Genomic DNA, 12,962 nt, shown 5'->3' with positions numbered 1-12,962 from the left:
GGACAGTGGAGAGCAAGAGCAGAAGGCGGCAGCTGCGTTCTCATCGTGAGGACGGTGCTGGGTCTAATCTAGCAGTTTATGACTGTCCTCCCACAAACAGTGAAGTCCTCCTCCTCTCTGGCCTGCGCAGTGTGCTTTTTCCTGTGTCTGCCCATTTTAGTCCTGTGGGCTCTGGGTTTCCCAGAGAATTTCCAATCCGCCATCTGTCTCCCTTTTTCCAGTGCCCTAAATCGCCCCCTTCAACCTTGAGAGTGCCAGATATTCAGGAATCCCACCTCCCATCATCGCCAGTCAATCGATCAACCCGTCTCCTTTAGTGAAATATGCCTACGATTGTTCAGTAGAAAGGAAACCCTGGAGAAGTCGGTGTCATTTAATCTTGCTTTCAAGCATGAGGTTTAAGTATTTCTGGTGGACTTTTGCAGTAAAACAAGACACGTGCAATGGGTTTTGATCGGTTTCATAGCATATTCCAGCTGGCAATTTTGCAGAGGGCATTTCTTGTAAGGGAAAAAGCTCTCGCTCCTGAAAGTCCCGCCATTTCATTCTGTTCCTCCATTTCTGGGCCGCTTTTCACTTGCGCAAGTCACAAAGTGACTTGCAAACAAGACTAGAACATCACGACGACAGCGTAAATCACATAGAATAATTACCAATCGTCAGTAAAACAACTATTTTCTGTAAAGCACTATTAACAAAACAACAATAAAAATTAAGCCGAACAGCAGCTACACCCCTTCCTGTTCTGGCTGAGAGCTGAGGATCCAAAATGCAGTGCTGGGAATGTCTCCCTTTCGCAAGCCCTGGAGAACGGCTGCCTGTCAGTCAGAAGCGCTGAGCCTGACTTCTACAGACGCCTTCCTCTGTTTTTATGAAGTTGCTTCTGTTTTTCCATCTCAGGAATCCCACAAAAGCTCCACACTGCCCCCGCCTCACTTTTACATTGCTAGCTAGAATATGTAATTTATTTTATAATCTTACAGTTTTCACAAATAATTTGATTTGGGGTGGAGGGGGGGAGGGAGAGGGAGGGGGCACCACTGTTTCTCCGAAGAACCTTCACTTGGGTGCTGATTTGTTTTTAAAGTTGCATTAAAAGTCATTTTTATTTAAGCCGTTACAGAATTAAATGTGTGTGTTTGTGTTATTATTTTCCCCTTTTCACCTTCTCTCTCTTGCCCTGTTAAGTTTGCAGACTCATAAAGTATCCCCGTTTGAACGGAAATAAAAAAGCTTCTGATAATTCTTCAGTTCTCCAACCTGAAAAATGTGTCTACTGCTGGAAAAGCATGTGCGAAAATGCATATATTGGTGAAAAGAACATACCAGTGATAATAATACAGTGGAACCTTGGTTCCTGAACTTAATACGTTCCAGGGGTCTGTTTGCCTCCTAAAATGGTTCGAAAACCAAGGCACGGCTTCTGACTGGCTGCAGGAAGCCGCACTGGGTGTTCGGCTTCCAAAAAACGTTCAAAAACCAGAACAATCACATCCGGTTTTTGATCGTTCAGGAGCCGATTTGTTTGTCTCCCAAGACATTCAGGAACCAGTTGCATTCCTATTGTACTGCAGAGGGTTGGACTTGATTGATCCCTTCCAACTCTGATTCTATGATATAAAAATAAATAGAGGAAAATTGTTTGCGAAAACTCTGGAATGCATATGAAAATTAATGGGGAAACAGCCAGATGGGCAGGGTACAAATATATTATTATTATTAAGCCCATTCAGAAAATTTGCCAGCCTTTTAGAGTGGATTTATCCTAAATCTCCATACGAAAACATGTACAGTATATTTAGGAGAAATCTGTGCTGAAGCACTGTTGCATTTGTGTGTGTGTGGACACTTAAAATACTGTAATAAAACAATAGCAAACGTGATGCTGGGATGTGGCGAGCGGAGCTGAAGGGTGGAGAAACGAGAAGTTGAGAGGGACAGAGACTTGATTCAGACATGTTTGCCCGCTGCTACGTAATATATGCCTGGGAGCAGCCCTGGGAGGCTGGCCACACCATTCGTGGAGTGCAAGGGGACGAGAATCACGGGTGGCTGGGAAGGAGACTCTCCTCTTTGTGTTTTTCACATCCCCCTCAGCCTCCCCCCCCAAAATATTGATGGTGCAATGTCACCTGGGGGGGGGGGAGGCCCACCGAAGCCCGCCCCCCCCCTGCGCTTCTGCAAACAGGGCCAGCAGGTGCATCCCTCGGGAACGATGCCAACCATTTCTGCGCATTCTTCTTGCAGGACTTGTTCCCCACACTCGGGGGCAAATGTATTTTCTTTTTCCCCTTTTAAATTGAGGCTGGAGTCAGGCTGCGCTGCATTTTATCACCACCAGGTGGTGCTGCGTCACATGCCATCCTCGCTTGGAGAGGGAACTTTGGCCCAGAGAAGCGAACTCTGCACCTGCTCAGGAGCCTCGCCTTCCCTCCTCTCGAGCAACCCCTCCCAGGAGGGGTCCCAAGTTGGGTCCAAGTAACCCAGGCCCCGTCCCCCTCCCCGCTTTTGACAGGGGAGGCAGAAGAAAGAAAAACGCAAAAAATGTGTTTTTTGGGGGGGGAAACACAATTAAAATCAATTCATTTTTAAAAGACAAAAACAAAAATGCCATGCAAAAATGAGATTTGTTTCTAAATTCATTTTTAAAAGAAAAACACCTTGCGCAAACATTTATAAAAAAGCAATTATCGACTTTTTAAGCCAAAATAATGTCTTTATACGTTTAGATCCACTGCCCAGCACTGGAATAAAATCAAACCGAAGATGGTTTAGTTACGGGGGAGGATTCAAGATCCATACACAAAAAACAAAACCAGAAGGTTAGAGAGGAACCTCATGATTCTTAGATTATGATTCTAGATCTGCTGAAGAAGCGGCGCGCTCGCCTGGCCGCCCTTTGCGCGCCTTTGCACCCCTGCGCCCTTTCCGCGCCCCTGCGCGCCTCCGCCCACCTGTCGGCCCCGCCCTCGCCCTCCATTGGCCCAGCCAGGGCGCCCCCGCCCCGCCCCCCCCCCGCCGGGCAGCCGCGTCTCCGGCGCGCAAAGGTGCGCTCCTCTCTCGCTCTCTCTCTCTCTCCGCGATGGGCTCCGCGCAGCTCCGCTTCCAGGCCTTCCTGCAGCGGCCGGGCTTCGTGGGCGACCTGCTGGGCCGCCTGGAGGCGCAGACGGGCCTCAAGAGGGACTACCTGGCCGCAGGTGAGCCGGGGCGCCCCCGGGGGGGGGGGAAAGCGCCGTGCGTAAGAGAGGCGCAAGGCTGGCCAAGCCCTCTCCATCCCTCCGGGGAGGAGGGAGGACTCTGTCCATGCTCAGAAGCACCCCTTTTCCCCTTGGAAAAAAGGGCTGGGAGGGACCCCATCAGAAGGCAGGGTGGTTCAACTTGTTGTCTTCTGCTTATTATTAAATTTCCATTTTATAGTATTTAAGTACATCCTTCTTTTTTACCTCTTTGCTCATAGCAGCTAATGGACTTCCCTCCCTCCCCTTCATGGTTTTCCTCATTCTTTCTGTATCATCGCATTTGTACCTCTTCCAATTTACGTTTCACTTATTATAATTGTCCCATATTTTTAAAAAGTTTTAAAAATTCATTAACATTACAAGTCTGTTTAAATCAACCCTGCTAGTGTTAATTGTTTGCAATTGTCCTTCAAATATTGTTTAACTTGTTGTCTTTTAGTACATACAGTACTTAATATTCTCCCCCGCACTTCCTTTTTAAAATCCCTGACATTGTTGTTAAAGCTCATTGCTTTCCAAACGTTGTTTGTCTCCTAGGTGAGTGATCAGGAAACCCAGCCAGATGGACGGGGTATAAATAATAAATTAATACGATTAATTATTATTAATCATAGCCCCCCCCCCCCAGAAGGCATGTAGTCTCTGTAACCTGAAAATTCCTCAACTGCAACTTGTCTTGAGGTTCAAGCTGGATATTGAACTGGGATAGAGCATTTTAAAATAAAATCATGCAACCCCTCTTAAACATGCCAGTGTTGGGGTGTCTGAGAATCGTGGGCCTAAGTGTGCCATGTCTTTGCACCTCAGTAGGTCTACTCTGAGTAGGTAGTGACTGGCCCAAGGTCAGCCAGTGAACTTTGTGGCTGAGTGGGGATTTAAACCCGTCTCCCAGGTCCCAGTGCAACACCCTGATCTCTGCCCCCACACTAGGACTGTAGGGCAAAGGGCTGGCAATAAAGCAGTGAAATATATTGTAATAATGAATGTTTATTCCCTGGAGAAGGCTGCTCTGCTTCTGTGTCTCTCTGCCCCCAAACAAAGCCCTCCTTTGCCACTACTGCATGTTCCACCCCCTTTTCTGCAGGTGGCTCTTTAACAGATGGGTTAAACTGGGGTCCCCCATCTCCCAAATTCAGTAAGTAATTCCACAAGGTTAGTATTGCATACATGGGAAGAAGCTGACGGGTGGAGTCTTGGCTCTAACCTTTAGTAACGGGAGGTGATAAGAAACTTTAATTGCAAATTACGACAGAAAGGTTTTCAGCACAGAGGTTCAGGTGTTGCTTCCAGGTATGGGGACATTGTGGGGTGTTTTGCAGTCCCTCCATCCTCCCGAAATTGGCAAGAGACAACTTTTCGCTCCTTCCACGTGCCAAAGTTAATCTCCTTAGCATGTGATGCAGTGGGAGAAATCTTGGGAGATCTTTCCCTGCCGCTGACCTACTGAGAGCTGTTGGGAGACCTCTGTATTCCCCTCCCATGAATCTGTTTCCTTTCCCCGGGAAGAGGGGTTGATTGTTAAACTACTCTGGGAATTCTAACTCTGTCAGGGTCTCCTGACAACTCTCAGCACCCTTAAAGGAACGACAGTTCCCAGAATCATTGGGGAAATGCTACTGCTTTAAACATATATCGTGCAGATGAGGCAGTAAGTCACACGGAAATTACCACACCCCTTTATCAGAGCATCTTGCAATCTTCCCTTCTCTAGAGAAACCCATAAAAATGGTCCTTTTCATGTCTAATACATGCCAAGTGTGTGTGATTGTTGGCATCTCTGTTCCTTTTCTGACGCATCACACTAAACAGACACCCACCATCACTGGTTAAAACTGACCCAAGAAGTCCCAGATCTGTCCAAATTAGTGCATGGATAATCGGACGCTTTCCAAAAATGCATTCAGTTTCTTTTAGTCCCTGAGGACACAGGTGCCTTTAGCCGCAGAACTGGATCCAGCACCCCCCCCCCGATGCACTTGCTCTGTCAGGGATCGGGGCCCCATCTGGGGGTCAGGCAGCCCACTGCTCTGCCCAGGAATGCCACCCCCTGGTTCTTAGGGAGAGGGACTTTTCCTGAGCTCCAGGTTGGCGCAAGGAAAACCACAAGCCCCCCGTTTGAAACTGACCAAGCTCTGCTAAGATACCCAAACGGTTCTTGCCGCACACGACTGAGGAACAGCTAGGGGGGGAACGGGATAATCTTAAACCGGAATATCAGGTTTGTCACGGAGCAGAGTCCTGTTGCAACGGCGCGGTTTGTGCAGGGCCGTTTCGTAAATGGAGAATTTACAAAAGCCTGCAGCCATTGCGAGTGTGGGAGGAAATGGCCTGTTCTGGCCCGGCTTTGGAAACAGCCTTGTCAGGTGGATTATGGCTGCACACAAACACACGCTATACATTTAAAGCACCTTTCCTCCAGCAGAAAGAATCCTGGGAACTGAGCTTTTTGAAAAAAGCCTGTTGAGAATTGTAGTTTTCTGAGGGATAAACTACAGTTCCCACGATTCTTTGAGGAAGGGGGGGGGAATGTGCTGTAAATGTGTAGTGTGTATGTAGCCCTGGTGGTGGTGTGCTAAGTGTGCCCCCCCCCCCATTTTATTGCATTCTCTTTTCCCCAAACATTCTAAGCAAGTGAAAGGAACAAACAAATTCTCAGCATTTTTTCAGCTGCCTGTTCCTGGCTGTTCTTCTGCCATGGAGAGTGGCTGGCTTTAGGGTGAAGCCTTGTTTTTTGAGGTGGTTTAAAATGTTTTAAGCTCCTGGCCACCACAAACGGAATGGCTTTTATTTGCTCTTCTATTTAGCTTCATTGCTGACTTTCTAAAAATGGTTTTATGGTTGCTTTATTATCAATATTAGTCATTCTTGCCAAATAGAAGCCTCTTGTACAGGCAGGAGGAGGCCAAGCAGGTGCAATTTTTGTAGGAGAATGAAGATCTGCAACCCATGTATGTGTGGGTTAGTTATCAAAAGAAACAGGAGACCTGCATTCAAAACATGGGCTGTTATCCCCTCTCCAGCAGGAGAAAGCCCCCCAGCAAAGCTTCAAACAGGCAGAGGGCAAAGCAGGCCTGAACCCCCAGCTTACCTGGCACCAAGTCCCGCTGGCATCTACTGCATGTCAAGTCCAAAGTCCAGCAGTCGGGAGACGCACTCCAGAGACAAACCCAAAGCTGAGGAGCAGTTGAGCAGCCCCAGCCCCTCTGCCGCCCTTTTATGCCTTGCCGGCTGATTGCAGCATCTGCTCCTGACGACCAGGCGAGCCTCACCTGCCCTGAGCCTCCAGCTGAGGAAGAAAGAGCCCAGTGCTCCTGGTTAGGGAAAGGGGGCTGATTCAAACAGAAACATGGAGGGCTGCCTTAGTTGGAGTCGCCCAGTGGAAAAGTTAGCAGCAGCAGCAGAATTCCTGGCCTTCACGGAACATTACAATAATGGTCATAGCATAGCATGTTTATTAAACTCCTTTGTTTCCTTCTGCGTGTGTTGAGTTGCCCTCCTTCCCCTTTTCAAGAGGGACAGAGGCAGCAGCTCCCACCTTGGCCTGGAGGGGCTGAGAACGGAACCCAGGACCGTCTGTGCCCAAGGCAGATGCTCTGGCACCAAGCTGTGGTTCTTCCCCAATTATTAATAAAGATTATTATCCTCATAACTGTGAATAAAGGGTAGATTAGACGCTTCTAGAGTTCAGGAACATAACATGAACTGAACATAATACAAATGCTTTTTGTAAAGAGGCAAGAATGAAGGGGAATTAATTCCTTTCTGGGAAATAATGGAGTGGAATGAATTCCTTTTGTAAAGTGAACTTTCCAGGCTCTGAGTATGGCTTTGCTCCATTTAGGTGCAATTGCGTTTCTGGGACTCTACCTGATGTTTGGCTATGGCGCCTCGTTGCTTTGCAATCTCATCGGTTTTGTCTACCCTGCTTATGTCTCGTGAGTACCCATCTTGAGAGCCAGACACTCGTCTTCTCGTCTCCCTCCATCCCTCTCGGGGCTCATTTTTGCTGGCTGGCGCTGGAGCTGTTCTGCAGAGCCGCTGCCCCAAAGCAGCAACCAATATCGAGGTGCAGAGCGAGCCCCCCCCCCTGCACCTGACATCCAAAGCAGTCCCAGACCACCTCAACAGTCGTGGCGGCCCTGAAAATCCTCGGAGCCGAAGGGGGCTGAGAGTTGCTAGGAGACCCCAGTTTTTCTCACGGAGCTACAATTCCCAGAGTTTTTTAACCGTCAATCCCTCTTCCCAGTTGTAGGAGCAGTGGGGGGTCTCCGAACAACTCTCAGCATCCTTAACAAGGTCCAGTTCTCAGGATTATTTTGGGGAAGCTATGGCTGTTGAAGTGGGACGCTACTTTAGAAGTACAGTGCAGAGAAGGGCTGAGGGCCAATGCAGAAGGGCATTGCCAAAAAGGAGAGTGTTCAGGAGAGGAGGAGCAGGGCTTAGAAACCTCACCTGAAGAGGAGCCGTTGGAAGAACTGGGCATGTTTAGAAGATTATAAGGAAGCCATCTCTGGAGGACCCTTCCAGCTCTGAAAGGCTCCCCTTGGCCCAGTCGCCCAGCCCTCCGGCCCCCTGGCTGCTCTGGCACTGGTGGCGACAGAGGCGTCTTGCGGGTGAACATGGTTGGGACCGGAAGGGATGGGGGGTTCCTGGGGAGGACCCAAAGTGCTGCATAAACGAGGGACGTTCTCACAGCCTTGCCGTTCTTTTCAGCATCAAGGCCATTGAGAGCTCCACGAAGGACGACGACACGACGTGGCTGACCTACTGGGTCGTCTACGGGATCTTCAGCGTGGCGGAGTTCTTCTCGGACACCTTCCTTTACTGGTTTCCCTTTTATTATGCCGGCAAGGTAACGTCGTTCGTTTTAAAAAAGTATCTGTATCCTGCTGTTCTTTAAAAAAATTAAATCAAAGTTATATATGGTTATTGCACATCACTTTGAGGTTTTTTTTTAAGAACAGCAGGATAGAGATACAAACACATACACAATACAAACATATGCACACAAAACACTTAAATGTCTACAATTGAAGAGCAATTATTTATCATAAGATTTATCTGCTACTTGACTGTAAAAAAACAAAAAACCCTCAAAGCAGTTTGCAGAAAGATAAATTGGGAAAAATTTACAGCTGTAAATTTCCCCCGATTTTCCTTACTTATCTTTTTGCAAACTGCTTTGAAGGTTGTTCTTTTTTTACAGTCAAGTAGCAGATAACAAAAAAGTTTTAAAGTGCCATTTGGGTTTCTAACACTGGTGCAATCCTGAGCCATTTAAGGGTGGGTCACACACACATATCAGAAGGCAGCCCTGTTTAGGGAAGTTTTTAATGTTTGATGTTTGATTGTGTTTTCAATATCCTGTTGGAAGCTGCCCAGAGTGGTCAGGGAATAATAATAATAATAATAATAATAATAATAATAATAATAATAATAATAATAATAATAATAATAATAATAATAATAAATATCATCTCAGATGCCCACGTTCCCAGGTAAAGCAGTGGGAATGGGAATGGAGTATCCTGGGAAAGTGTCTATGTGGCTGGGCCCCTCCAAGTGGACGCCTGTGGCTGGTGGTGATGCGCTGCGCCCCCTTGTTGCAGCGCCCTGCTTTTTGACGCTGAGCTGCCCTCTTTCCCCGCCCCGCAGTGTCTCTTCCTGCTGTGGTGCATGGCTCCCGTCTCGTGGAACGGCTCCCAGGTCCTCTACCGCAACGTCATCCGCCCCTGGTTTCTGAAGCACCACCAGACCGTCGACAGCGTCCTTAGCGACCTCGGCGGCCGAGCCGCTCACGTCGCATCCACCGTCTCCAGGGAAGGTAATTGTGTCAATTATGGTTATGGATTTTATATCTGTGGTTGCATCGTGTTTTAATTCCGGAAGCTGCTTAGAGAGAGGGTTTGGCCCTTTTGAAAAAACGACAGCCCTAAAAGCCTTTTAAACAGGCAAGATGAATGACGGCAGCTGAGCTGCAGCCGTGCCTTTAAGGGTTTAAAATATTCCCAGGGGGGTAAAAGCTGTTCTAGGTAAACTCTGAAAAGCAATGATCCTGGAAATTTGTCGTGTGTGTCCAGGCCAGTGCCGGATTTATGTATAAGCTAAGCAAGCTATAGCTTTGAGCCCCACTCTCTTGGGGCCCCCCCAAAAATTAAAGGAAAAAACACACCTGAAAAGCAACCACCCTGGAAATTTGGCATGTGCATCCCGACTCTGCTCTGCTCTTGTGCGCAAGCAGTCGAAGGCTTGGCCTCCTCCTCCTTTCGCAATCTCTCACTCTTCCTTCTGCAGCTTTTCATTCCCTCTGCTCTCTTCCCTGTCCTTTGTCTTTTGTCTTCTTAGTTCTGCAATCTCTGGCTGACAGCTGACCTCCACCTGTGCGCCAGGCAGCTTTCCACCACCGTCTTTACTCGCGAGTAGGTCGCCCTCCCCAAAGGATAACATCAGCCGTCATCGTTCAAGAAACCATGTGGCTTTTTAAGGGGCTCAAGGCAGGGAAGATACAATGAGCATTCATTAAGATTTCCTTAAAGCTTTCTGTCCACAATGCAACAAAATAAGAGAAACCAATCTAAATTAAAACTAAAGCAAAGAGAGAAGAGAAAAGAAAAAGACCCAAGGAAGAGAAGAGAAATAAAAATGACTTGTGATTTTCCATCTCTCAGTTACATAAAAGACTCTAGAATGAGACCCAACAGATCTATTTTCGATTAGGCGATCTTCTCCCAATCTTCTGACCCCAATAGAATTAATGTTCCTTTTTATTTCTTATTAATAAATGTCAGCAATAGTTTCCCTGCTCCCAGATCGGCTTGATGAGCGTAATATGCGCCTGACTTTCCTCTGCAGCGGGGAGCACGTGCTCCTGTCTCTAAAGATAAATCCAGATTCCACCACTACCTAGTGACAGGGAAATGGGTTCCCCAGCTGCCAGCTAAGTTTAGATGTGGATTAGCCCATCTCTCTACCTTTGCACAAAGTGGATTAGAGGATGGCGGAGCTCTTGGCTGCCAGCAAGAGATGGAGGCTGGGATTTCCTGGTGGGGAAAGAGGCTATTTTTAAGTCTCCCCACTGCAGAAAATCTCAGCTCTTTGCCTACTCTTGGCTGGCAGTGAAACCTCTTGCTCTGATTCCAATGGATATTTGATGGGGAATATCTGTGGCTCCGAGGGAGAACATTTGCCATATCCAGAGGGCTAGGAGAGAAGCCCTTTCTGAATTCCTGGAGAGCTGCTGTCAGACGATACTGAGCTTTATGGACCGGGGTCTGACTCTGTATGAGACAGCCACACCATTAAAATTCAATAAAAGAAAGAAAGACAATACCCAAATATAAGCCACTCCGTTAAAATTCCACTGGCACTCACACCAGTGAATGACAAATGTAGAAGAAAATCCTACAGCGATATCGTAAAAGCCCATTTTTGTAAGGTTGCAAATTTAAGCCACACTCGGAATTTGGGGGAAAGTGCGGCTTATATTCAGGCCAATACAGTAATGCCTAGGAATGCAAGGGAGGGGAAACGGTTGGCAAAAATGCATGTATTGGACAAAATTACCTACAAACCTGCATGTGAACTTTCAAGGAAGGTTTTAAAGGAACCCGCAAGGTCTTCTTGGAACGGGGAGATCTGAGCTTAAGGACTGAAACAGGCTCTCCCCTCCCTTGCTCTCACGAGACGCCCTTTTCTCTCGGTTTATTTTCAGCCTCCAAAGAAGCCATGAGAACAGCCCTACGGACAGAGGACTGAGCAACGGACGTTTTAAACTTCCAAGCAAAAGAAAAGATGCCCACGTTCTGGAATACCCTGGAAGCTTGGGAAAGACTTTGGGGGGTTTTCTGCGCACCTACGATAAGATCATTCCTTTGGCTCCCCTCCCTCCTCGCCGCCACCAAATTCCGGAAATGTGTGGCGATGCCACCAATGTGATTTGATTGCCTGTTCACTGAGCACCCCAAGATATCCTTCTTTCCTTTCTGAACTCCAGCAGAGGGTGCTGTGACTTCAGAGGTTGCCTGGATTAATCCCCATCTGACACTCCAACCACGTTCTTATGTCTTTGGTCACAAAGTGTGATCACTTCCAGAGCGATCCTTCCATCCCCGAATATTCTCCCTGGCAATTGCGGTTGGCTATTCCTTGGGTGGAGAGAGACTTGATGAGGCTGCCCCCCCCCCGCCCCCCGGTTGGATCTCAGGCTGTGCAAAAAAAGGTTTTAGAGGTTGCTGCTTCTGAGCTTTGGCAGAGCAGATGCCAGGAACCAGCTGGTTAACAGCTTCCCTGCTTCCTAGTACGGCCGGGATGCAGATCTGCGCGTGAAAACCTGTAATCACAAAAAGGTGGGCTCTCATTCTGGAGCTTTGGGGGTCTTGGCCTTCTGGTTTGGGTCTCCATGGGGAAGCAGCACTTAGCAATCCAGATTGCGATATCATCCTAAACGCTTCCCTTGTCCTTCTCTACATTTGTGTCCTGAGCTCACATCTTGCAACACATTAAAAAAGCAGCGCAAGGCCTGGAGTCCTCTCCATCTTCTTAATACACAGCTTGGGAAAATGCCAAGACTTGCAAATAAAAGCCAGTGTTCGACCTCCAGTATTGATGGTGAGCTTAATGGCTTCTCCAGACCACCCTAAGCTGCTCCTTCATGTGTCGCTGGTGGGATGAGGTGGGTGGGAGCAGTGATGGGAAACACACCCTGACAAATTCCAGAAACTCTCAAGTTGGTACGACTCTCGTTTCTTGCTCTGAACTTCAGTCCCAGCCCCCCCCCCCAAAGCAGGAAAATCTGCCAAGATAACCCATCGCCCTGAAACAACCGCACAACACTCCTGACGATTTTCTACGTGGTGAACTTAAGAGATTGTGAGCTTTGTACTTTCTGCTGATAAAGTTGGAGTGATCCAGTGTCCTCCCCCCATTTGTGTCCGGCTGCTTTTTATTTTTTAAGAGATAGATGCTTGCCAAGTCATTTGGCACACTTTTCGGTTCTGTACAATCACTTAGGATTATAGAAAGCAAAACGACATTATGGAAGTCTCTCTACAAATCATTGAATGCATATTTCAATGCGGCTGGGGATATTGGGGGGGGGAGCACAGGTGTGATTTCTGCAATGACTGGTTTAGCTGTCTCCGGAAGGACCTCTGGCTGCCATGGGCTGAGTCAGGTGCGGTGGAAGAAGCAACGGTTGGGCTCCTCAGTCGTAATGTGGCCCCTTCAGGGCTGACCTCTGCGTCCGCCTCTGCTCTTCCACAATGGGAAGGTGTTCTGAGCAGGGCGCTCCATCTTGCTTGCTTGTTTCTGTGTCTGTGTGTAGAACCATTCAACTCTTGTGTGACTGAAATGCAGCCTGCGAGGGCAAGACTTGCACCCACTGCAACTGCTGAGGCTCAGATAGGCTTGTCTCAGCTCCACTGGGACCCTGAGCTGCTTCTCTCACCCCCCCCCCTCGTAACTCCCGGCCATTCCTGCTCTGCACTGACAGGCCACAACCTCTCCAAGGTTTCAGACAAGACACCTGAAGGAGCGTCTCCACCCCCATCATTCAGCCCGGACACCGGGGTCCATCTCCGAGGGCCTCTCTCCCTGCAAGAAGTGAGGTTACAGAGGGCCTTCTCGGTGGTGGCGCCCGCCCTGTCGAATGCCCTCCAAACAGATGTCAGTCAGATCACAACTATCAGACTTTTAGAAGACATCTGAAGGCAGCCCTGTTTAGGG

General features: G+C 48.1%; 1 protein-coding gene across 2 annotated transcripts; it reads left to right on the top strand.

Moving 5' to 3' along the window:
• Positions 1–3,046: 3,046 nt before the first annotated feature.
• On the top strand, positions 3,047–12,162 carry REEP6 (receptor accessory protein 6). Of its 2 annotated transcripts, XM_081177532.1 has the most exons (6): positions 3,047–3,197; positions 7,081–7,174; positions 7,953–8,091; positions 8,895–9,063; positions 9,585–9,658; positions 10,951–12,162. In XM_081177532.1, the coding sequence occupies exons 1-5, from the start codon at positions 3,083–3,085 to the stop codon at positions 9,608–9,610; spliced, it is 543 nt and encodes a 180-aa protein (XP_081033658.1). In that variant the 5' UTR covers positions 3,047–3,082; the 3' UTR covers positions 9,611–9,658; positions 10,951–12,162. The 2 variants fall into 2 exon arrangements, with proteins under 2 accessions (XP_081033658.1, XP_081033657.1); XM_081177531.1 differs by lacking the exon at positions 9,585–9,658.
• Positions 12,163–12,962: the final 800 nt, after the last annotated feature.

The sequence above is a fragment of the Podarcis bocagei genome (genome assembly GCF_964188305.1).
Source record: "Podarcis bocagei genome assembly, chromosome: 18".
In the NCBI taxonomy this organism is placed as follows: Eukaryota; Metazoa; Chordata; class Lepidosauria; order Squamata; family Lacertidae; genus Podarcis; species Podarcis bocagei.
This window is presented reverse-complemented; position numbering and strand designations above follow the sequence as displayed.